The sequence below is a fragment of the Lissotriton vulgaris genome, chromosome 1_1, assembly GCF_964263255.1.
Source record: "Lissotriton vulgaris chromosome 1_1, aLisVul1.2, whole genome shotgun sequence".
NCBI lineage: Eukaryota > Metazoa > Chordata > Amphibia > Caudata > Salamandridae > Lissotriton > Lissotriton vulgaris.
This window is the reverse complement of record NC_141685.1, coordinates 1109311332-1109336963: the sequence shown is the minus strand read 5'-3', so window position 1 is coordinate 1109336963 and position 25632 is coordinate 1109311332. Positions and strand designations below refer to the sequence as shown.

The 25632-nt window shown below is 48.8% G+C and overlaps 1 protein-coding gene across 4 annotated transcripts in view; it reads right to left on the bottom strand.

Annotated features, from left to right (window-relative positions):
• The window catches only part of DENND1C (DENN domain containing 1C), a 237776-nt gene extending 213555 nt beyond the window's left edge, over positions 1-24221 (bottom strand). For 2 of the 4 annotated variants that reach the window (XM_086963585.1, XM_086963591.1), the window contains exon 1: positions 24064-24205. In XM_086963585.1, the coding sequence (XP_086819711.1) occupies positions 24064-24080 (17 nt within the window). In that variant the 5' untranslated portion in view covers positions 24081-24205. Of the gene's footprint in view, positions 1-24063 lie in introns of all 4 variants that reach the window. The other 2 variants (XM_086963582.1, XM_086963583.1) reach the window with 2 other exon arrangements.
• Between the last annotated feature and the right edge of the window lie 1411 nt (positions 24222-25632).

The window sequence follows — 25632 nt, the reverse complement described above, 5'->3', positions numbered from 1 at the left end:
CTGTGTTCTTGGACGCCTCCAAGGCGTTTGATTCTGTAGAGTGGTGTTACCTTTTTACTGTGTTGCAAAAGATGGGCTTCCCACCTATATTTCTTGCGTGGGTCCAACTATTATATAATAAACCTACGGCCAGGATACTAGTGAATGGTCGCCTCTCAACCGCGGTGTCTATAACCAGAGGCACACGGCAGGGGGGTCCACTATCCCCCCTTCTTTTCGCCATTGCAATAGAACCATTGGCCTGCAGAATACGGCAATTACATAGGGACAGTGCATTCCGATGCCTCCAACGTCAGGTCTCGATCTCGCTCTACGCGGATGACGTGACGCTGTATGTCACTGACCAGCAACACAGACTAAACGCCTTATTGAGGGAATTCTTAGCTTTTGGCAGACTGTCAGGCATCACTGTGAATTGGAGCAAATCGCAGATTTTTCCACTGACCCCAGCAGTGTCCGAATTTCCATTAGATTATCCTATCGAATGGTGCCATTCCGACCTTAAATACCTGGGGATCCGGGTTTTAAGAGACAAGGATGAGACGTTACGGATGAACTATGGCACGGCTATGATGAAGCTTAAGGACACCATTACCCGCTGGAATGCGCTACCCTTATCTATGGCAGGAAGAGCCTCGCTAATTAAAATGGTTGTGCTACCTAGGTTCTTGTACTTTTTCCTTAATATACTGTACCACCCTTTCTTCTTTAAAACTATGAAATCAGAACTGATTAGGCTGGTCTGGGGAGGGAAGCAACTGAGGCTCCAATGGGCAGTTATGACACAGCCGTATAGCAAAGGGGGCTTTGATATCCCTGATTTTGAGGCATATTATCTGAGCACTCAAGCGCATTATCTCTATCACTGGGTCAAACCCACGCGGTATATGCCGCAATTAGCAGCTGAAGACTGGATTGTACAACCTTTGCCACTAAGGGGGATCATTCACGGACCCGCCAATGTTCTTGAGACACCGCCAACAACTGTGTCTTGCACTATCGAGGTTTGGCAGAAGATATTGCACAAGTTACGGATTTCCCTGCTGTATGCGCTGCCTATGCCATTGACGTATCACCCCAAAGTGACTGTGATACAAGAAACTAGCTTCCAAAAAATTTGCAAACGTCTTCAGTGGTCAACTTGGGGAGACTCGTTTGTAAATGGAGAGCTTCGGACTATGGAACAATTCTTTGGAGATACTGTTCATAGTCCCCTAGACCTCTTTTACATACGGTTATGGGAGGGCATGAAAACTCTCCTCTCCGTTTACCCACGGGAACCGGGCGGTATACCGCCCCAAAAACGTTCTGTTGGGTAGCACTGACGGCACGCACCTAATCTCTGGAATATATGGTAGTCTCCGTACTCACACCCCAGAGGTGACGGGTTCGGCCAGGTGACATTGGAGTGAAGACCTGGGGCAAGAGATAACGGACGACCAATGGGAGTATTGTTGTGAAATAACGGTACGTATCACTTCCAGCAGCCGATTTAAGATTATACATTATAAATTCTTGCACAGAGTTTATTACACGCCAGCCAGGAAGTATAGATTCAAGCTATCGGACACAGATCAGTGTGAAAGATGCAAATGACCGCGGGCTGGATTTTATCGCCTGGGAGTGTCCACTGATATGGCAATACTGGGAGCAGATACATAAAGCACTGACGAACATGCTGAATGTTAGCTTTGAGAAAGACCCTCTCATTATGCTCCTAGGCTACACGGCACATATACCAACAGGCAGCAGGAAACTCATGGATATCGCTTTACTATTAGCTAAACGAAAAATTGCATGCTGATGGGGGAGGGGGGAGCACCTAAGTTAAAGGAATGGTTACGGGATATGACACATTGTCAGGAACAGGTTAGAATATATGCTGAAACACAACCAGTGACCTCGAGGCCCAATGACATATGGGGACCACTACAGGCCTACATATTACAACAGAGACACGTTGACGTAAAGGGAGGGGAAGGTGAGGCTGGGGATGCCAATGGTTTGCACTGCAGAGTACCAGATCATCGTTCTGATTGTTTAAGTTAGGGATGAGTGCTAGAGCTGATGCCTAAAGATCTTTTATGTTGGAAAAGAATGAGCCAATACATTGTGCATAATGTGATACTATTTGCCGCACGTCTCTGATTCAAGGACCCCGTAAGAACTGATTACGATATAAGTATGTAAATACCATGTATGATGAATTACCACTCTGCTCACGGTCAGCTGAGAAAGTACCAGATATTGTACTGAGATTTCTATGTGTTGATTGCGCTGTCATTCTGTAATGTAACTGAAAAAGCTCGAAAATAAAGTTAAAAAAATATATATATATATTGCTAGTTGGATGAGAGGCAACATATGGTTATAAGTCACATATACACATTTAATCAGACGACAATAGTTTTGTGCCGTTATTGGTCTTTAAATTCCAGATGTTATCGGTATGCACCTGGCATGGGCTTTGGTGCTGACGCGTCGGACACGATTGTGTCATTGTTCTTTTTAGCCTTTTTCTTCTTTGGATTCTATGAGCACTTTTTTATCTTTTGAGACATTCACGTGTGACTCACTGCTTCCTGTGTTTCTCACACAGTTCTATAGTATATCTCTTCACCACATTCACGATCTTGATCAGCTGTTTGTTCACCTTTCCACTACCATGCAATAATATGAGACCCCGGATGTGTTGTGTCCCCACAAGTTTTACCTGATATACTTGTGGAGTTATCTCGCAGGGACGACGTGAGCAACCTCCACCGTCCCCCTCCTTACCCGATCAAAGATGGCTATACAGACCAAGGCAAGGATGGGACCAGTGGAAGGTGCCCAATGGTGTTTGGACGGGACATCGTCTGCGAAGACCAGGTGGGGAGCCTCACTAGACAAGGAACAATCAAGTGGTTAGTGCGTCTGCCCTCCCTTCTTACTCGATCATGCACATAGAGAATTCATACAGCACACGAAAGCGATACAAGGTTGTATAGTCACCTGGAAAACGAAGACTGGTTCTCTGTTAGGACAGAAAAGCGGGCAGAACCAGCTTTAGTTCCTGCCACGCCAGAAGAGGGTGGTATCGGTGTTCCCGACATCTGTGCCAGGAAGGTAAAGGGAAAGACACGTATTCCTGCGTGGTAGCTGGGCAGTTTGTGAAATAAACAAGGGCGCTCCTGCGCGATAATGAGAGTATAAAAGAAAGAACCGTGAGCATGCTTCCCTGTGCGTGTCACGGGTTAAGTAAATCAACAGGCGCTCCTGCGCCGAGGAAAACAAAGTGCAGCGACAATCCCGCTTCCCTGTGCGTGTCGCGGATGCCAGTAGTAACAGGCGCTCCTGCACCGAGGAAAACAAGGTGCAGCCGCGATCACGCTTCCCAATACGTGTCGCGGGTGCCAGTAGTAACAGGCGCTCCTGCGCCAAGGAAAACAAGGTGCAGCCGCTATCACGCTTCCCAATGTGTGTCGAGGATGCCAGTAGTAACAGGCGCTCCTGCGCCGAGGAAAACAAGGTGCGGCCACGATCATGCTTCCCAATGCGTGTCGCGGGTAAAGAGGTAGTCGGCGTTTCAATGCCGCGAAGGAGCCGGGAGCTGTAGAAGCAAAATGCAGTGACCACGCTTCCCAATGCGTGTCGCAGGTTACCGGCTAGAGAGGGTACTCCTGAAGGGGAGGGTCTGACGGTCCAAAAGGCGCTTCAGCGCGTCTGGTGGAGACAAGGTATCTGTGTCGTCGAAGTCAGCGGCAGGCATCAGGCGTAGCACAGTACTAGAAGCACTGATGGGGATGAGCGCCGCTGCTATAAGCGGTCTCACCCAGACGTGCTTCTTGTCCGCTCAGGTGTGCTGCCTGGTTAGAGCGCTAGACAGCTGACCTGTTTAGCAGTGTTGTTTTTTCAAATGTACCGGAACCCACCACATGCATCCTGCTAGTCCTCCGGGGTGGAACCATGACAGGATGGTTCTCACAACAGCTCATGCACCACCTACTTTTCTTTTAGGGGAAGTTTGATTCCTCTCTTAGACCTACCTGAGCACTCTATGCCTCCTGGCGCTAGTATTCCTGAAAAAACTCTTTTTCTTTCTTCTCTCATCATCACCTTTCCAGTGGAGCTCTTTTTAAATATAACTGCTGTTTTTTATGCAACATCTCTTTATGATCTTTTTCAAAATTTACTAAAGTTTGTTCATATTGTATTCCATTACAGCCCTGAAAAAGCCCACGTTTGGGAGAAATGCGTTGGATGGTCTCATCCTTTGCATAGCAATAACATCTGGAAATAAAAGACCAATAACAGCACAAAACTAATGTCGTCTGATTGAATGTATATATGTGACTTATACCCATAGGTCACCTAGCTCTATTACTTATTTTTGTGATCTATGGGCAGCAGATCATTTGAGGTGGGCAATATAGATCCTTAAATCTTGTGACTAGTCCTGGAAGTGCAGTCCTCTAAAAACCCAGCTGCTTGTTCTATAGAATACTATAGTTAATATTATTGACTCTCAGTCGTCATTTGACTCCTAGAAATCCATTTCTGAGGTCTTGCACTTTTCTAGTATAATCTGGGTAAATCTGGATGTCGCGATCTTCATATTTGGGCAGACCTTTAGCACAAATATGTTGCAGTATTGTGTCTCTGTCTCTATAATTAAACAGATGTGCTATCAGGGCTCTAGGTGGCGAACCAGGGCTCAGAGGGGGCCCGAGGGCCTGATGGACTCTTTCTATAGCAAAAAATTTGGAGAGTCTGATACCATCAAAGACCTTTCCTATCCAGTCTTTCAAGAATATATCCGCTGCTGGCCCTTCTGCTTTTTCAGGAAAACCTCAGAAACCTCAGAATCTGAGGTTATTCCTCCTCGATTGCCCTTCCGCATCTTCCACTCTGTCATACGATTTGACTGTTCCTGCAATGAGGATACAGTTATACGGAGCCTCTGGACTGCATCTCGCAGTGTCACCACCTCTTCCTACGTGTTTGTGACACCATCCGCAGATCTAGTCGTAAGTGGTTTATATCCATTGCGATTGTGTCCATCTTCGTCTCTAGTGCCACTTGGGAGTCTCTGATGGCCTCTAAAATGGCCACTTTGTCTCAAGCCATCCCTCCTTGATCCGTCCCACGTTCCGGGTCCCTCCCGGGCTGTTCCAGTGGATCTGGACTAGATACTGTGTATTGTGCTATTTTAATGGATTGACCTCCCCTCGACGGCTTATCTTTTACCATTCACCGGCTGTGCATTGGTGACGCTGTTATGATGGCACAGTTCACCTCTCTGTCGAATTTTCTCTGAATTACCCCCATTTGGTAACATATTCAAAATTATTCCTGGGGCAAGACAAGTCCCGTGGGGGGTGGGGGGGGGGGGGGATTTTTAGTTTGTTAGCTCACTAGTCTAGTTATTCCCTACTAAGCCTAGTCACCACAACGCAGGTTTTAGTGTCCCTCTCTGGCATCCAGCAGCTATAAAGGAGAGGACTCAAAAAGCGGCCTTCTTGTCTGTTGTTTCATTACCCCTCGGTAGTGTTCATCCGATAGTATCCAGTTCAATCATCTATTGGCCTCCAGCGAGGCAAAGTTGGCATGCTGGACGCTCCGCTCCTCACCCTCCTCTTTTACACCTTCACGGATATCCAGACGCGCTCTGCACTCTATTGTGCCTTTCACTGCGTAGACTCCACACACTGGGTTTTTCTATGGCACGGCCAACATCAATGTAGACCCCTGGATGCACAGCTTTCTATGAAGCCCTTTCCAGTTATGTAGGCTCTGGTGGTCCTTTTGAATTACAGCTCTATGTTCTACTGCTGTGATTTTGTGTTTTCCTTCCCTTTTATTACAACCAGTAGGATGTTTCCAGGGACCCTCCCGCTTCCGCCACTGCTCGGTCGGGCCCGGTCTACGACCCGGGCTCCGCCCATCTCACACATGCACTGTTGGGATACTCCCACTTAAGACTGGGATTTCTTCAGCTTTCCATCTACCATCATAGACAGGACAGTTACGAGGTCCAGCCTTGTCGGGACCTGGGATTTGCAGCAGTGGGGGCCGCTGTTCTTACCCACCATGGTGGATTCGACCACAACCTCTAGAGGCTGTAACTGCACGAAGGTCAGGCACCACCATCAGCACATAAGGCACTCTGCTCACGGTGGTCGTTTCTCTATTTTCCGTCGAGCCAAGGCCAGCAATTGTTCTTCCCTCTAGGGTTTAAGCTTTAAGGACAATGCGGCTCAGTTTCTTGTAAATTCATGATGATTCCGCCAGGATTAGTGAGAGATTTCACAGCTAGGGGCTGGAGCTCAGCTCAAGTGCGACTAGCAGGCCATCTTGTCAGGCCACGCCCCGCCCGACTACCCTTTTAGGTTTTGCCCCGCGATCCGCTGCGCAGCAGCGTTCGCGCAGGCGAAATCTCATGTTTTAACAGTATGGGCACTTTGTCCCGCCTTCTCTTCCATTGGCTAGCTCCATAAATGGAGGCTAGCCATTGGAAGAGCGATCTGTCCATTATTGCCGGAGCAGATTCGTGGGCGTTCCCGCGACTTTCACTCATCCCGCCCCCTTGCGATCATCATGCGGCGGTGAGCGGTGTATTTTTTTTTTTTGTTTTTTTGGGGTCATTCCTCCAGGCCGACCGCCGCCGGAAGATGTCCTGGTGAGTGCTCCCCTCCCCTCCCGCTGTCCGTGTGCCCGTTCCCGTTCCCGCCCCCCCTCCCGCTGTCCGTGTGCCCGTTCCCGCCCCACATGTAAATGCTTGTTTTTAATGTTTGCTTGTACGGTTGTGTTATACAAACCGAATAAAGCATTGAAACGAAAAAAACGAAACGAAACGTTTACCACGTGCTTCCAGAATACCGAGCGTATGTGTGGTTGCTCGGGTGCTGCTGTGTCTGTGCATCATGTGATTTTCTCTGTCTATGCCTTAGCCTAGACTCTGGGCGCTTTCTCTCCAGGCCACCTAATGGAATGTGCGATTTAGCATAAAGCCCTCCTACTGCGCCTTGCTAACTAACACTGGTCGGCAGTGAACAAAAGATCGAGGCACTCTTTGGCAGAGCCAACAGTTTTTAAGCTTACCCCAACTTCCGTCTGTGTGCGTTTCATTACCATACGAAACAGACAACGGCCAGCACTCCCCGCTCGTGTCAAAACATACCGGAGAGCAGGCTATACTGAGGCGTCTAACGGTACTGCTGACAAGTGGCGTAACCAATCACAATTTGGGCACCATGGGCCAGATGTAGGAGCCCTAATACCGGTCGGTAACAGCCGAATTCGGCCGTTACCGACCGGTATTAGGGTTTCCAGATGTAGGGGGCCTACATTTTACCGATTCTGTAAAGTTACCGAATCGGTAAATTTACAGAATCAGTAAAATACTGAATCGGTATATTTACAGATTCGGAAAAACCACATGTAGGTGGCACTCCTAAGAGTGCCACAGGCCCTTAAAAATCGGTATTATATCACCCAATCCTATTGGGTGGTAAAATACCGAATTCAGGTGTGCATGCACACCTGTGCAATGTGATACACAGACATGCCCTTAGGGCATGTCTGTGTGCCACATGGCATACAAGTCCAGAATTGGGGTGCTAGAGGGTGTCAATGTGACACCCCCTGCACCCTTGCAGGATTCGGTATTTACCGATTCTGTAAATACCGAATCTGTATTTCACATTGATTCCTATGGGCTTCAAGGCCCATAGGAATCAATGGGAAATACAGATTTGGTATTTACAGAATCGGTAAATACCGACTCTTACAGATTCGGTAATTTTTTACCTACATCTGCCTCCTTCCAATTTACAGACTTTTAAATACCGAATCGGTATGACTCGGTATTTAAGAGTCGGTAAATCGGATTTACCTACATCTGGCCCCATATGTTTCGTTGTGAGTTTAAACACCAATTCTATAGAGCTAACCAGGGGGTAAAAAACTGTCTGTTAATTCCAAACGGTCTTCGCGTTTCTTTCTCGTTCTGCTTCCCCCAACAGTTTCCATAACGCGCCATTAAAACATCCCCTACATTACCTCGCCTCTTCTGCACACCCCCTGCCGTTTTCTGTCTGCCCTGACTGTTGAATGCTCAATATCTACAAATCTTCCCGATGGCCTGGCCTATTTTTTCTCCCCATTTACACTTTCATTACCTGCTCCTTTCCTGGCTTTCTGGAAGCAACTCTCGCGCCACCACAACCCGATATAAAACTTGTGCCACCCACGCTTTTCTCTGCTTGCCTTCCATCCCTGCCACCACCAGCCGCCCACCTGAATCTACCTGCCCGCCCACATTTTCTTTGGTCTTTATTTACGGTAGAGATTATGTCTTGCATAGATGCATGAAAATCACTTCTTTCTCGTCCTGAGATAGAATTGGAACATCCGACAGTGAATTTACGGTTAATGCCCCTTCGCAGTTAGAATTAAGTTGTAATCTTTGCGTGAGTACCTAAGAGGAAAGTGGGGCAGGACCCTCTCATTGGATCACTTCCAATCCAAACAGATAACAACGGCATGGCTTGAGTGGCTTCCCTCGCCTCGAGGGCTGCAAACATCGCAGTGCAAGGGAAAGACTGAAGGCGTGGGAGTCGTGGAAATGCACTAAGGAGACATCCATGGTGCACTTAAGTAGCCAGGCTCTCAGTGCAAACAAGCCGCCCACGCTATACTGAATGAAGGACTATACTTCCCCTGACGAGTAACAATTCGCCTGTAAACAAGGCGGTAGCTCGCACTGCAAGGCCGGCGGCAGTAAGTGCTATCTGCCTCACTTGCTCCCGCTCTCGAACCTGTTTACTTGGCCTGATGGCCTCCAGTGACCCTCCCCTCCCCCGTGCACCTGCGCATACATATCCCGTGGTGACCCACGCAGAGCCTGGTCCTTGGTGGGCTCGTCCGCTGATCTCTGGGCCCCCGCTCCAGCGGGCTGAGAGGGGAGGGGTCCGGCTCCAGGTGTGCTCGCCCACCACTGCCCTCAAATGCATTTATGTGACCTCTCTGGGGCAGACACTGGGCCCCTCCCCCTGAGCGGGTCCCGTGGCGAGCCAGCCTAGAGGCGAAGGACGATACACTGCCTCCTACGTGAATAAAAGGCCTACCTACTCCGTAGTAACAGCACTTTCATTACGTACGCACAAAGTGCACACTTATTCAAACACTGCTCACCCGCTGCACGTTTGTTCTATGTGTGTTTAGTCACGGCTCCAACACTGCGCCCGCGCCTCCTGGAACCAACCGCCCCTTTGTCTTAATACTTCCACACACATTTTCTACACTTCGAGCGTTTCTTCTCAACATGAGAGACAGGATGAGCGGATTATCCTCTGCATGCCTATTGCAACACGTCTCCATTAGTACATATGTATACATTAGCCCAGTTTCGGGACACATACTAAAAGATGATCTCGGGTCGGATGGCTGAAAAGGAGGGGGGGTGCATTCAACGAGAATTCCAACCCTCATTTTCAGGCTCTTGGTTTTACGGACTCAGACGCTGCATTGTGGGAGTTGAAGTCTGCCAATAAAGCCCAAAGCTAAAAAAAACAAAAACACGTCGGTGTCAAAAGTGAAAGCAGATTTTCTAATCTTTTGAACTTTTTATTTTTTATTTTCTTACAGACCTGGAGTTTAGGTCATAAACAACTACTAAATGATACGCGTGAAGTTAGGACACGTGAGCAGCCAGCGACTTCTCGGCGCATTCCTTTTAACCCCATATCTACCAATCTTGGGGAAATTCTGCATTGTGCTAAAGGAAGTTTAACGGGTCAGAAGCAACCATGATGACGGTCCACAAACGAATACATTTTGAGCGCCGGTTACTTGAAAGCGATAAACTAGGGATGGGCCGTAGCACCTTTTCATGAACAGACGGGTTCGTTCATATTGGGCCCTCTCACAATCCCGTATTCCTGTATACTAGACTGGCCTTTGTTATATAGGGTGACCAGGCGTCCCGGATTTGCCGGCACAGTCCTAGTTTTAGAGAGGGTCGACTGAAAACTGTGGGAGGTATTTTTTAGGTTTTGCAAAGCAGGGATAGTTGGGATAGTTTGCAGCTGTTATAAGAAGTCAATCTAATTAACAGGGTTATTGTTTGGTGGTGAAAGCTGTTGCCCCTGCTGCAGCGGAACAAACTTTGGGAGAGTGTTGACCTCTGCCCGCGCACCTATGGCATGGACAGGCACCCAATGACGCGCTTCCGCTCGTACCACAGCAGGTTGCGTGGGTTTAGTCACCGAGCAAATGAAATGTGTCCTTTTGGTAAACAACCACACATAATGTTAATGTGGAGCACTTCCGGAGTCCGAGCCTCGTATTTCTCCTGGCGCTTAAATTATGCTTGCTATTGCCAGTCGGCGTTACTCATGTTATCGCCCCTTGGACGATGAAAGGCTGAGTTACACTCAAGGGGTTCGGACTCTTGCAGCATGCAGCTCACCGGCTGCTGTTCATCACTGTCATGTTTCTTGAGATGTTAAGTTGACTTATTTCGACAGCTAGAAAGACGTCCTGGTGAATTGGGGGTGTGAGCTGGGCATTGCCGCGGAAGCTGCAGGCAGGAGCCAGTCAAGTGCTGGCATTGCCACCCCTGCGCCCAGGGGGTCTGGGACCAAGGGCGGCCCTCGTGCACGGCTGTGCTTGCCTCCCTGCCCCCTGGCTGTGCTTGCTCCCCTGCCACCTGGCTGTGCTTGCTACCCTGCCACCTGGCTGTGCTTGCTCCCCTGCCCCCTCGCTGTGCTTGCTTCCCTGCCCCCTCGCTGTGCTTGCTTCCCTGACCCCTCGCTGTGCTTGCTTCCCTGCCCCCTCGCTGTGCTTGCTTCCCTGCCCCCTCGCTGTGCTTGCTTCCCTACCCCCTCGCTGTGCTTGCTTCCCTGCCCCCTCGCTGTCCTTGCTCTCCTGAGTCTGTGTGTGGCTTTGGGTGGGTGTGTGTGGCTTTGGGTGGGTGTGTGTGGCTCTGGGTGGGTGTGTGTGGCTCTGGGTGGGTGTGTGTGGCTCTGGGTGGGTGTGTGTGGCTCTGGGTGTGTGTGTGTGGCTCTGTGTGTGTGTCTCTCTCTCTGCGTGGCTCTCTCTGTGTGTGGCTCTCTCTGTGTGTGGCTTTCTCTGTGTGTGGCTCTCTCTGTGTGTGGGTCTGTGTGTGGGTCTGTGTGTGTGGGTCTGTGTGTGTGTGTGGGTCTGTGTGTTTTTGTGTGGCATTTGCCAGAGATTAAACTATTGGCATTGTAAATGACAATGCCATTTATTTATCTGTTTTCAAAACCAACACATAAATACAAATGTTGTCATTTACAATGCCAATAGCTCAAACTTTTCAAAAGGCGAAACCATTGCATTGTAAATGCTTGTTTTTATGGCAGCCGCCGCTGCAAACATCATGGCGAAAACAATGCTGTGCTTTTAGCAAATGTAATCAGAGTAGCTGTGAGACAGTGTTATGAGCCATCGGAAACATCTTTTGTTCAGGGGCGGCCTTAGGCATGTGCAAGCTCTGCACCTGCACAGGGCCACCAAACCCCAGGGGCCACCACGCCAATATATATCCTTAATATATTAATCCTCTGAGGATGGATACATATTTGCGTAGCGGCCCCTGGCAGGGATTTGGCGGCCTCCGGCTCTGTTCCACTTCGAAACACCCTGACCCCCCCACCCCCTTCACTGGCCTCCGTGCTCCGCTCCGCCCCACCCGGACCCCCTCTTCGGGGCCCCCTACCTACGCTCCCTGCTCAGGGCCGCCATGAGCCTAGAGCCGCCCCTGTTTTGTTATTGAAGTACTATAGGTGTCAAAGTTGGAGGTTCCAAATAACCTTCATAGACACTCCTTTCTGATTTTAGCAATGAAAAAGTATTAGATCAGGAGATTGTGGTTCTGGCTATTGGATAAATGGCTCGTTGGACGCAGTGCTGGTGGCATTGAAGAGGCTTTACTAAAAAAAAAAAAAATGCTGCAATCCATAATGATAAGCAGCTCTCCATAGAAAGAGAATATGTAAGTGATTAAAATCTCCTGAGTAATACTATATAGCAAGGCACCTTGAGTGTCAGATGGAGCACCTTGGCAAACCAACGAACTAGCCACATCTAAGAGCCTCACTCAAACTAGAACTTCGACTGAAATGCTTTGTTGACGGTTTTTACAAGTCAACACTGGATTTCATGACTACCCTAGGAGACATAATTCAAATTAGAGTGATTTTGTTTAAGAAGATTTCAGGGTGCTTTGATGTAATGATTCAAAGATGTGGATCTTTTCATAAGGAGAAGAACTTGTGTAGATTAGAACATGCACATTTTTAGGTCAAAGCCTACCAGGCAGCACAGCTTTCAGTTTCTGACAAGAAATCTTGGGGACATTCTGAAAGCTTCCCTGGGAATGCATTCCACGTACTGCTTACCATTGGCTTTGTTGTTTGTAACTAACATTTGCTTGTTTTCTATCTGTTGACTTTATTTGTTTTAGGGTGGCAGTCCAGCATGTCTTTGTCCCTTCAGTGGAGCATTGCCTGTTTACCACTGCTTCATCTGTTCATCCATGAGTGCTCGCTTCCTATAAACAGGCCTTTAAATGTTAATCCTATCTTGTCACATTTAATGTGCATCAAAGACAGTAGTCAAATGTCAGGCTCTGTCTTCCAAGGTAGCCTAGTGTTTACTTTTCTTTCCCTGACTTCAAAGTGAGTGCAATTATGTGACAATCTTGCCGGATACTGGTGGTGGCAAAGAAAAGGTTCCTTTCCTAGCACACAACAACATTTAAATGACTGTAAATTAACTGTGCAAATATTTCAGAATATATTAGAAGCATAAATGAAGCACAATTTTTTGTAATTCTGAAGTATCATGGAAACAAATATTTTAATATGATCAAAACAATCAATACACTAGGTGATGCCATTTCCACACATTATCGTTTGTGCACTTTATAGTTTTGTCAGTAAAACTGTATCAGCAAATGTAATGGCCATTTCATTTGAAAATGTGTTGTCTGTAATGGTGGGCGCTACCACACCATACATACTCCACTTAACACCACTCCATTCTACAACACTCTACTTCACTCTATGCCACTCCTCTACTTCACTCTACGACACCCCACTCTATCCCACTTCTCTCAACAACACTTTACTCTACGGCATCCCATGCCATGGCGTGACACTCCAATCTTTGTCACTCTGCGCCACTCCACTCTAAGCCACATCATTCTGGGCCATTTACTCCACTCCATGCCAGTCCACTCTACGACACTTTACCATATTCTCCAGCACTTCACTCTCACTATTTAACTCTACAACAGTCCACTCTATGACAGTCTATGCCACTTCACTCTGACAATCTATGCTACACTACTCCCCTGTGGCATTCCACTCTACTCCATGCCACTCTACTCTACCCCTTTCACTGTATGCCCCTACACTCTAGGCTCCTCTACTCTATGACACTTTACTCCACTCTATGCTACTCCACACCACTCTACAACACTTTACTCAACTCTTCACCCCTCCACTCTATGACCCTTGACTCAATTTTACAACACTCAGTTCCATGACACTCCACACCACTCTAAACCCCTCCACTCTATGACCCTCCATGACACTACTCCACCCTATGCCACTCTACAACTTTCTTCTCCACTCCACTCTACCACACTCTACTCTAGGACACTCCACAACATTCCACTGCACTCTACAATCCTCTACACCACTCTATGCCACGTCACTTTACTCCACTCCTCAACTTTACGTTACTCCACTGTATGCAACTCTATATCACAACACTCTACCCCACTCTACCCCACTCTACACAATTCCCTCTATACCAGTCCATACCATTTTATTCCACTCTATGCCACTCCACAACACTCTATGTCATTCTACTCCAATACTCCACCTTACACCACTGCACTGTACACCACTCTATGCCATTCCACTCTATGACACTATATGCTGCTCCACTCTGTGCCACTCCACTCTACATCACTTTATGCCCCTCCACTCTATGCCCTTCCACTCTACGGCCCTCCACTCTAGTCTGCAGCACTCTACACCAGTCTGTGCAACACCATTCTATGACACTTTACTCCACTGTACACCAATCCACTGTATGCCACTCTATGCCACTCTATGACACTCAACGACACTCTGCTCCATTCTATGCCCATCCAATCTGCACTCAACTATGCCCTTCCACTCAACAACACTCTACGCCACTATACTCTATGAAACTCTATGATACTCCACTCTGTGCCACTCCACTCTGTGCCACTCTGCTCTATGGCACTCGCTCTATGGCACTCGCTCTATGGCACTCGCTCTATGGCACTCGCTCTATGGCACTCCGCTCCATGGCACTCCGGTCTATGAAACTCCACTCCACAACGCTCAAATCAATGACACAACACTCAACTCTATGGCACTTTCTGACACTCTACTCTACTCCACTTCACTCTATGCCGCTTCACTCTAGGCCACTGTACTCCACTCTGCGTCATACAGCGACACTATGCACTCCACTCTACAACAATTCACTCTAGGCCATTTCACTCCATGACACTCCACAACACTCTATGCCACTCCACTCCACAACACTCCATGCCACTTTATTCCACTCTACGCCATGCTATGCCACTCCATTTGCCCACAGTCCACTCTATGGCACTCCACTCTAAGACAGTCTACTCTACTCCACTCTAGGCCACGCCACCTTATGACACTCTACTCATTTCTATGCCACTCTACCTACTTCACTCAAGGCCACTCAACACTACTCCACTTTATGCCCATCATTACACCCCACTCTACAAAATTCCACTTTGCTGTAATCTACACCACTCTATGACAGTTTAATTCCACTCTAGAACTCCACACTACTCCACTCTATGACCCTCCACTCTACGACATTCTCTATGAAACTAAATTCCACAACACTGCACTCCACGATATTCTACGCCCTTCCACTCTATGCCCCTCCACTCTATGACCCTTTATTCTAGGATCCTCCATTCTATGACACTAGATTCCACTCTATGGCACTATATGCCACTTTACGCCACTCTAAGCCACTCGAATCCAACCACGACGACCCTAACATCACGCTCTCCTTGAGAACCTCACCAACATAGGACTGAAGCAACTTGTCACTGCCCCCACACACACAGCGGGACACACTCAACCCCGTCTTCGCAGAAGAAAGCACAATCTTCTACAGCTACACAACGGAACTCCTCAAGAAAGACCACCACTGCATCAACATCTCCTCCAGAATACCCACTGTACACAAGCACACCCACTGTCACCCCCATTTAAGTTGTAATAAAGTCACTGAAGACCAGCTCACCTCTGCTCTCACCAGCCCCCCACCACTGATGACGCCAGAAGCCAACACCATGGCATGCACCCTCCACCGCTGGATCACAACCTGCGCCGATGCCCTCACCCCCTCAAGAAAGCTACAGGGTGACACACCAAGAAAGCAAGCTGGTTCACTCCTTTACTTCAAGAAACCAAGCGCTCCTGCCGACGACTCAAAAAGAAATGGAGGAACAACAAAACCTCAGAAACACGCACCACCTACAGGGCTACCTACACAGCACATCACCACCTCATCAAATCCACAAAAAAGAACTTCCTCCGAGATGGAATTCTCGCCAATGCCCACAACTCCAAGGAACTCTTCTACATCATCAAGGATTTCGCCAACCTCGGCAGTGAAACAACAGACGCCCCACCCTCCCAAGACCTCTGCAACCGACTCAGCACCTTTTTCCACCTCAAGATTAAGACGATCTACGACAACTTCGACAACCAAGACCTCTAGGTCACCTTAGCTCCTACCCCCAGTGACACCACCCAACAGACCCTGCTCTCCTGGACCCCGCTCAAGACAGAAGACACCTTGAACACAGTGAAGAGCAGCCTCAATTCCTACCCCCCACATCTTCCACACAGCCACCGCGGCCATTGCACCCGAACTATGCCAAAAGCTCAACTGCTCTCTCGAAACCTCCACATTCCCTGATGACTGGAAATACACCAAAGTCAACCCCCTCCTGAAGAAACCCTCTGCAGACCCAACACATCTCAAGAACTTCAGGCCCATCTCCTTGCTACCATTCGCAGCCAAAGTTCGCAGCCAAAGTCCGCAGCAAAAGGCCGTCAACACCCGGTTAGAAAACTTCATTGAAGCCAGCAACGTCCTAGATACCTCCTAATCCAGATTCCTCAGCAACCACAGCACTGAGACCACCCTCTTCGCAGCCACCGACGAAATCTGCTCCCTCATTGACCAGGGCAATATGGCAGTCCTCATCGTCCTGGACCTCTCAGTGGCCTTTGACACCATCTCCCACCGCACACTAGCCATCAAACTACATGACTCCGACATCCGTGGAAAGGCCCTTGACTGGATATGCTCATTTCTCACAGGCAGAACTCAGCGAGTCAGATTCCCACCCTTCCTCTCGGAACCATCAGAGACCAGATGTGGAGTGCCCCAGGGAACCTCCCTCAGCCCCACCCTCTTCAACGTCTACATGGCCCCCCTCGCAACCATCGTCAGAAACCATGGGCTCAACATCGCCTCCAATGCCGACGACATCCATCTCATCCTTTCCCTCACTAAAAAGAACCAAACATGGCTAAAACTCAACTCCCAGAAAACAGAAGTCCTCATCGCTGGCTCCACCCCATCAACCTGGGACAACACCTGGTGGCCCCCTGCCCTTGAAAACCCCCACTCCCGACGGACCACGCACGAAACCTTGGCATCATACTAGACTTACTGCTCATGATAAACTGCCAGATCAACACCCTATCCTCGGCCTGCATCAACACCCTCCGCATACTCCGAAAAACATTCAGATGAATCCCACCTGAATCCAGAAAATGGTCATGCACGCCCTCATCAGTAGAAGACTGGACTACGGCAACGCTCTCTATGCCGGAATCAACAAGAAACTACTTCACAAGCTCCAGACCATCCAGAACACCTCAGCCAGACTGATCTTAGACATCCCCCACCACCACCACATCACCCAACACCTCCGCGATCTCCACTGGCTCCCCATCGAATGAAGAATACCCTTAAAGCTACTCACTCACACTTACAAGCCCTCCACAACATTGGAGCAGCATACCTAAATGACCACATCTCCTTCCACGCACCCAAGACACACCTCCGATCAGTTGATCTCTCTCTGGCTACCATCACACGTATCTACAAGAAAGTCCTTCTGCTACCTCGTAGCCAAGGCCTGGAACAACCTCCCCCTCTACCTCTGGTAAACCCCCACACTGCCCCAGTTTAGGAAGGACCTCAAGACCTGGCTCTTCGAATGATCCTAGCACTCAACCGAGCCACCCTCCCACTCCCAGTGCCTTGAGAACCTCACAGGTCAGTAGTTAAGCTTTACAAACCCCTGATTGATTGATTGGTTGATTGATTGATTGATTGATTGAATCAACAACACTCTACTCCACTCTATGTAAATCCCTCTATATCACTTTACTCCACTTTACACCACCCCACTCTATGCCACTCCACTCTACACCACCCCACTCTATTCCACTCCACTCTACAACACTATACTCCACTCTATGCCACTCTACTCTACCACATTTTACTTCACTCTACTGCATGCTACATCAGTCCACTGTTCGCCACTCTATGCCACTCCACTCTTTGACACACTATGCCAGGGGTCTCCAAACTGGCCCTGGAGGGCCGGATCCATGCCAGATTTTTTGGATATCCCCATTGAGATACATGTAGTTATTTTAAAAATCTGGCATGGATCCGGCCCTCTAGGACCGGTTTGGAGACCCCTGCACTATGCCATTCCCCTCTATGACATTCTAGTCAATTCTACACCCCTTCAATCTACACCACTCCACTTTAGGACACTCAACTCTAGGACACTCCATAACATTCCACTCTACAACACGTATGCCACTCCACTCTGACACTCTACTCCACTCCATTACTGTACTCTATGTCACTCCACTGCACACCACTATGTGCCTCTCTATGCCACTCCACAATATTACACTTTATGCCACTCCACTTCATGACTCTATTCCACGTTATGCCCCTCCACTCAATGCCACTTCACTTTACCCACTACACTCTACGACAGTCCACTCTACAACACTATACTCAACATCAGTCCACTGTACGCCACTCTATGCCACTCCACAACACTCTACTCTACACCACACCTCTGTATTTACTCTATGCCCCTCCACTCTACGACACTTTACTCACAGTACGCTACGCTATTCTATGCCACTCCATGACACTCTACTCCAATCTTCACAACTCTCTCTGTGCTACTTTACTCCACTCTACTGTACTCCTCTGCACTGTACGCAACTCCACTTTATGACACTCGACTCTATGACACTCTTCCCACTCCAGTCTATGGCAGTCCGCTCCACTCTACGCCACTTCACTCTGTGCTACTGTACTCCAATGTACTGTACTACTCCATGACACTCCACAACATTCCACTCCACGACACTCCGCTCCACGACACTCCATAACACTCCACTCTGCTCTACGACACCCTACTCCACTCTTAGAAGCTCCACCCCACTCTCTGCTACACCAATACCTTTTAACCACGCTGAGCATCAGCCACACTGGGATACAACATGGCTAAACACATTGACAAAGCCAAGAGCTCTTGCAAATGCGAGACAGATTGGCTTTGCCAATGCTTCTTTACCATAGCTGAATAATTAAGGGAATTGTGTAGCACAAACAGTGAACGACTTTGGAGGAAACTGATTCTGAGTTGTGATATCAAATAATGCCAGTCCTGACATATAAATATATAGGGTCTGCAAGGGTTTAATTTGACTGATATATCCTTTTATCTTGTTTCAATGCAGCTCTGTGTTGCACACCACATTTGGGAGTTCACCGGGCCTCAGAGAGGTCTCACAGAACACAAAACTACAGACAAATATTCTCCTTATGAAAGGTAAGTGTATAGGGCTGATTTTCTATAACATGACCTACATTACTCTGAAGTTGGCCTTAAGTTTTGCATGGTTATTAGATGTCATAGTAACATCAGAGAACATGCAACAGAGCACATTAGAAAGAACAGCGATTGCACATACAACACAGCTTAGATATTCCTACAAGGTCTGATTGTTAGTCAGACGGAGTTGAATTACTGTATTGAATTCGTCTCTGTCTGATCAAGAGTGGGCCAGTGTTCCTCCCAGTGCTTAATTTGTGAAATAATGAGTGCCGGTACCCAAAGCACTGCTTAGAAGCCCGGCTGCTGCTATTAAATGTCAGCACGCTGAATATCAAGGCTGCGTAGTCCGGAATCAACCTCAGGGCTTTTTCATCCGCTGCCAGACACTGCCTGCCTCTTAACCTCATTCTTGCAGGTTTCTGCTGTCTACCTCCTTTTCCCCTTTTTGTGTGTTTTCCTCTCTAGCTCTCGGTAAATGTCTGCTTAGGAAAATGAAGTGCTGGTCCCCAAGAATAAGTGCGGGTGGGCCCTGTAGAGAGCCACCCGGGCTCTCTCCTACATTGTATCCTTTCCCCCACGCACGCACGCACAACCCCGGGGCGGGCTCGTGCCGGGGGGCAAAATGGTTGTCAAAGCTGGACCTTAACTCAGGCTACCACCAGCTGGAGTTGGAGCCGGCCAGCAGGTACATCACCACCTTTTCGACGCACGTAGGGCTGCGTCGCTACACCCGGCTCAGCTTCGGCGTCTCATCTGCGGCCGAGGTTTTTCAAAACGCCATTCGCGAGGTGCTATCAGGTCTGACAGGAGTAATTAACCTCAGCGATGATATTCTCGTTTATTCCACAACCCTCGAAGAGCACCACGTTAACCTGAGGGCGACCCTACAGAGGCTTGCTGACAGTGGACTGACCTTGCACCGAGCCAAGTGTGCCTTCTACCAAGAGTCGGTGGACTTCTTTGGATACACCTTCACAAGGGAAGGCCTGAAAGTGGACCCTAAGAAAGCGGAGGCGATCAAAGCTGCCAGCACACCTCGAAACCCAACTGAAGTGCGCAGTTTCTTGGGCATGGCCACGTACTGTGGCCGGTTCATTCTGAACCTGGCGGCCATCGCGGAACCCCTCCGGGCCCTCACCCGAGCTGATCAGAAATGGGACTGGACTGCAGCCGCAAACAAAGCGTTCCAGAATGTCAAGGCTGGTCTTCTGGACAACACCACAATGGCCTACTTCCAGCCACGGAGAAAGACCGAGCTGATCGTGGACGCCAGTCCCGTGGGACTAGGAGCCGTTCTCTTGCAAGAGTATGGGCCGGAGGAGTGGAAACCAGTCGCCTACGCCAGCAAGGCACTGACGGACACGGAGACCAGGTATGCACAGATAGAGAGGGAGGCCCTGGCCATCAAGTGGGCATGCCAGCATTTCCATCTCTACCTCTGTGGACAAGAATTCACGGTGGTCACGGACCACAAGCCTCTCCTGCCCCTCTTTGCCGGGACCTCACGGTTAGCTCCCCCACGGATCGAGCTGTGGGCTGTCCAGCTGCAGGGCTACCGATTCAAGGTCATGTTCCGGCCTGGGGCTCACAACCCCGCCGACTATCTGTCACGGCACCCGGATGTCACCTCACAGCAGAAACCCGCCGAGGACGGAGAAGAGGTGGAAGAGATTGTACACATGGTCACGCAGGCCGCGTGTCCAGAGAACATGTCGCTCAGAGAGATCGGAGACGCCACTGCAAAGGATGAGACTCTGATGAAAGTCCGCCAAGCCCTCGAGGAAAACCGCTGGGCCCGTTTCTTCGACGGCGCCTCTAGCCTCCGACCAGAAGTGAGCCATGCTAGACAGCAGCTATTGCAAATACGCAGTGAGCTCAGTGTGGGAGACGAAGGAGTGATCCTGCGAGGGCACCTCATTGTCATGCCAGAAAGCCTCCAACAACGAGCTCTGAGCCTCGCCCATGTGGGACATCAAGGCATAGCTAAAACAAAAGCACGCCTAAGGAGTAAGCTGTGGTTTCCGGCGATGGACAGCCAAGTGGAAGCGATGATACGGTCCTGCCACGCCTGCCGATCACCGGGGGTGAACCCATCCCAGCACCCGTAATCACGGAAGAAGCACCTCGAGCTCCCTGGGCTCAACTCAGTATCGACTTCGGCAGCTTCCCGGACGGAAGGCACATGTTGGTGCTGGTAGATTAGTTCTCAAAGTTCCCAATCGTGGAAGTCATAGCATCCACAGCATTCCCACAAGTCAAGAAGGTGCTAAACCGTGTGTTCGCCACAATGGGGCTCCCCGAGGAAATCAAGTCCGACAACGGACCCCCCTTTCAAGGGAGAGAGTTCCAGTCGTACCTGGAGGCCCTCCGAATCAAACACAGAAAGATCACCCCGCTGTGGCCTCAAGCCAACGGAGAAGTGGAGAGACTGATGCGAACCATAAACAGAGCCCTTCGGATAGCGGTGGACAATGGGGAAGACCTGGAGATGGCCCTGGACCAATTTCTAGGAGCATACCGACAGACACCGCACTCGACGACCAAGTGTGCCCCGGCCCACGTGCTGTTCAAGCGGGCTCCCAGGGACGGTATACCCACCACGAGCACGTGGTGCCTGAAGAGAGGGACGCTGAGGCTATCCAAGCCCGGAGGCAGACCACCAACGCCAAAGCGAGCCTGCATCGCCGTGCCAAAGAACCAGATATCAAAGATGGGGATGCCGTGGTTGTCAAGGATCGCCATCCCGGGTGGAAGTTTCGAACGCCATTTGAGCCCGAAGTGTGGAGAGTGGACAAGATCCAAGGGACAATGGTCACCGCAATGAGAAACGGTCAGACCGTGACACGAAACATCTCGTGCTTCAGGAAGGCGACTGAAACAGCTGCCGGACACCAGCGAGGAGAAGGAACGGAACCAGAGGAGCTGGTGCTGGAAGACTTAGACTACCACAGTCTCCCGAGTTCTTTGCCAGGACCGTCACGAGGAGATGTTCAACCGAGGCCAATGTCACCCGGCCTCGGCATCGAGCCGAGTCAACCACGGGCCGTAGAGGCGAGCGCAGATCCAAGGACAACCCCGGCTGGGGTTGTCGAACCGTCAGGGACCCGGAATCATCGCTACAGCCTGAGGCCCAATCCGAAGTCCAGCCAATGGCTAAGAGACTTTGCATGGACATCTCCCTGAACTGTGGTCCTAGTGTGTGGGAGCAGAAAGAACTAAAACAAAGGAGGGATGTAGAGAGCCACCCGGGCTCTCTCCTACATTGTATCCTTTCCCCCACGCACGCACGCACAACCCGGGGGCGGGCTCGCGCCGGGGTATAAATAAAGATGCGGAAGACCGCTCGGGGTCTTTCCGGCTAACCGAGTACGAGAGTCTGTGTCCAATATATATATGCATAGTATTGCCACGTGTTAGGCCTTACCCCTGAATTTTACAGGCCCCAATGGCAACTGCCAGCTCAAACTTAGCACTGGTTCCTGCCGGTTTCCCTGGGTGTTGGACCACTGGACCTGATTTTGCAAGGGGGTAATTTCAGCTAGTAAAATCACATGAGGCTTTGGCAGCAGCGTCAAGCCTTGTCCCCTGATTTTTGCTCCTGGCGGGACAAGCATTCAGTGCCACATACCTATCCTGCTCCTCACACCCACCTCACCTACCTCACACTCCACACAGCGGTCTCCACATACATTTACCATCTGCCCGGAACAGGTGGTAAATACATGCATAAAAACCCACAGAATTGGGACTTATGTGTGGTTCTATGATTCGTAAATCTGGTACCACATGATAATTCCCCAATCCAGGGGTTCAACTCATCAAAATTGCACCGTAAATGGCACCGTGTTACTGCATGGCCAGATAAATTTCATATGGAGATTTACCACCCCACCAGTACCATGCAACTTGTAATCAGCCAATCCTTTGGTATCATCGACTACCTTATCCATGTGGAGGGCGACGAAGAATTCTCAGGCAAAAAAAGCCTATATCACTTCAACATCCAGGGGATTTGGAACCTGACAGACCTGTTGCGAGCCATGGGCAGAGTGCTGATCTTTGCTGTGCAAAGTCTTTTGACCCCCTTCTGTAGCTGGAGAAATATTCAACGACAACGGAGGGAGAGGAACGGGGTGCAGGAGATAGAGGTAAAGCCGGACTACAATCCTCTAGGCTCCCTAACATGAACATACACCTTTCAGTCCTCTGCGGTTGAGCTCAAGTCTGCTAGGATTGGGGAATGTAAGAATCAGCCTGACACCTGGCCGTGGTGAGTCAGTAGTCCTGGGCTGTGGCTTGGAGACAGTGAGCATTAAGAGCCCTGTGATCCCAGGTTCTGGAGTAGCCATTTCAGGGGGTTGACTGCCACTATATCAAGGATGATAATATCGACCACAGCATTTATTTATAGAGTTTTATATAGCGTGAAGATGACCCTTTTGGGTATCAGAGAGCTGCGCAATAATATACATATAGATAGTTATGATACGAGCGACAAATAACAGATCTATATAAGATATTGGTCATGGAAGTGATAGTTACAGTGGCAACAACGTGGAAGTGGTTATGTTGATGCTGTGGATGCAATATTACTTTCATGCAGTATAAAGAGTGGATATAGTGTCTGTATCCCTCAAGGTGAGCCGGTGACCTTGAAACCTGGAGAGGTCACTTGCAAGTACAGTGAGATGCTCATGTTTTGGGGTATGGATTTAAATGGTATGGTTTGAGTAGCAAAATGCTTCACGACACTAGCGCCCTGAACCTTGTGTCCTACATTAAAAACACTCCTCAGAGTGCCAGCTTTCAAATCTAATGCAGTACTAGCCAGGACCCCCTCCATGACTGTACGCCAAGTGTAAACCCAATTTTCCATGCCCGCAATGGTGCATCTGAGCTTTCTACAGTCGAAGGCACCGTGTTCAGCGAGGCACGGGCTAGGAGTCTGCCCAGTTACACTCCCCATCTCTCAGAAGAAGGAAGTGGTCGTTGCAGCTCTACAGCTCAGCAAAAAGTCACAAAGCCCAGCAGCACGATCAGGGGAGCGGGGTCAAACTTGGACTTACTTGATTCGGCAGCCCATGGTCTTCTTCAGGAGAACATCTTTACAAATCCTCAGCTTGATGCCGTTTTCACCTCTCCAGCCAGCTACAGACCTTCAACAGAGTCGGAAAACATCGGCTTTTGGCAGATTAGGCATTCAAATGTACTTTTTTTCACTATTGCTTCAGGGCTTCCTGTGTGGGTTTTCTCGTAGAGGAAGTATAGGTGACGTGAGTACCCAATCTGGCGCTAGGCTGCAGAGTGCTGTCTGGCCTGACTCCTTCTGTGCTCGATAAAACCATAGCTGTGCAAAGCAGTATCCGGGGGCTCACGCACTCTGCACCATGGGAAACAAGAGGCCATGCCCCCCCCACCCCCACCCCACGCGCCTCTATGGGGCCAGGGGCCACATCCTTGACTTTACACCGAGATCTGCATCTATTTCAGAAGCTTGAGTGGAGTTCGGGGATGGAGTGTATGGAGACCATGATTTAAATTTCCCTCTTACTTACTCTGTATAGTCTCAAGATTTAGGGCTTGATCTAGAGTGATGTTTTTTTAACATTGGACACATTGGTTTTTACATTGCATATTGTTTGCTGTATATGCATTTTATATTATTGAATGTTTTTTAAGGATATAAACAATGGTGTTTTTATGATGTGTTTTTTTAAAATTAAAGCTTCTAATGTTATATTTCCAATTTGGTGGCACATAAGTTTGTGGTGAGGGGTCTCATTCCATATGCACACTCCATGTATGGTAGTTTATGAACGAGTGCATTATAACTTGTGTTTTCAAGCAGAAACTTTATACCTCTGCCATTTCGGTTTGGTACATTTGTTTGTGAATTGCATTCATGCAACACGATTTAACCACACATATTTGTGCGCATCAACTAAGGACATCACGAAAATCTGGTACTGAAACAAGTTATTTACCCTATCTATAAAGACTGCATATTATTTTGTGAGTAACTTTCTTGACTATCACCTTGTGGTGATTACTTTGATTAACCCTTTGATATTCTGTGAGAATTCTTAGTTGATATACCGAATTTTCAACACATTACTCAGCCACCTTCTTTTTTGTCACATCCTGGCAAGCCTCAGATCAAATGGTCTCAGCGGTTGAGACATTTTGAGAACCATCTGGTAGCCATAGATTCTACAGAGTATAGTCCTGCATGTACATCTGCATTATTATTTGGCAGTTTAGGTCAGACTGCTCAGCAGGTTTTTGACAATCTACCCATGGTACCTGTTCCACAAGGTCAATCTGGTGATGTGAATTGGAACATTTATAGAAAGCAATTGTAAGGTTATGTAAACAATATTCAGATGAACCAGGTATTACGCTTGACAGACACAACGTCTTCAAATGTAAAAATCATGCAGAGGAAAGTGTAGAAGAATATGTGTCAGTGTTGAGAGTGTTAGCTTCAATGTGTGAATTTGGTACACACCTGGATATTTATATTTGAGACAAATTTGTTTTTACCTGCCATTGAAGGAAAATCCAGGAGCTATAGTTGAGTTGTAGAACCCCAACACTTTTAGAAGTCATTGATTTGGCTAAACGAATTTAAAGAT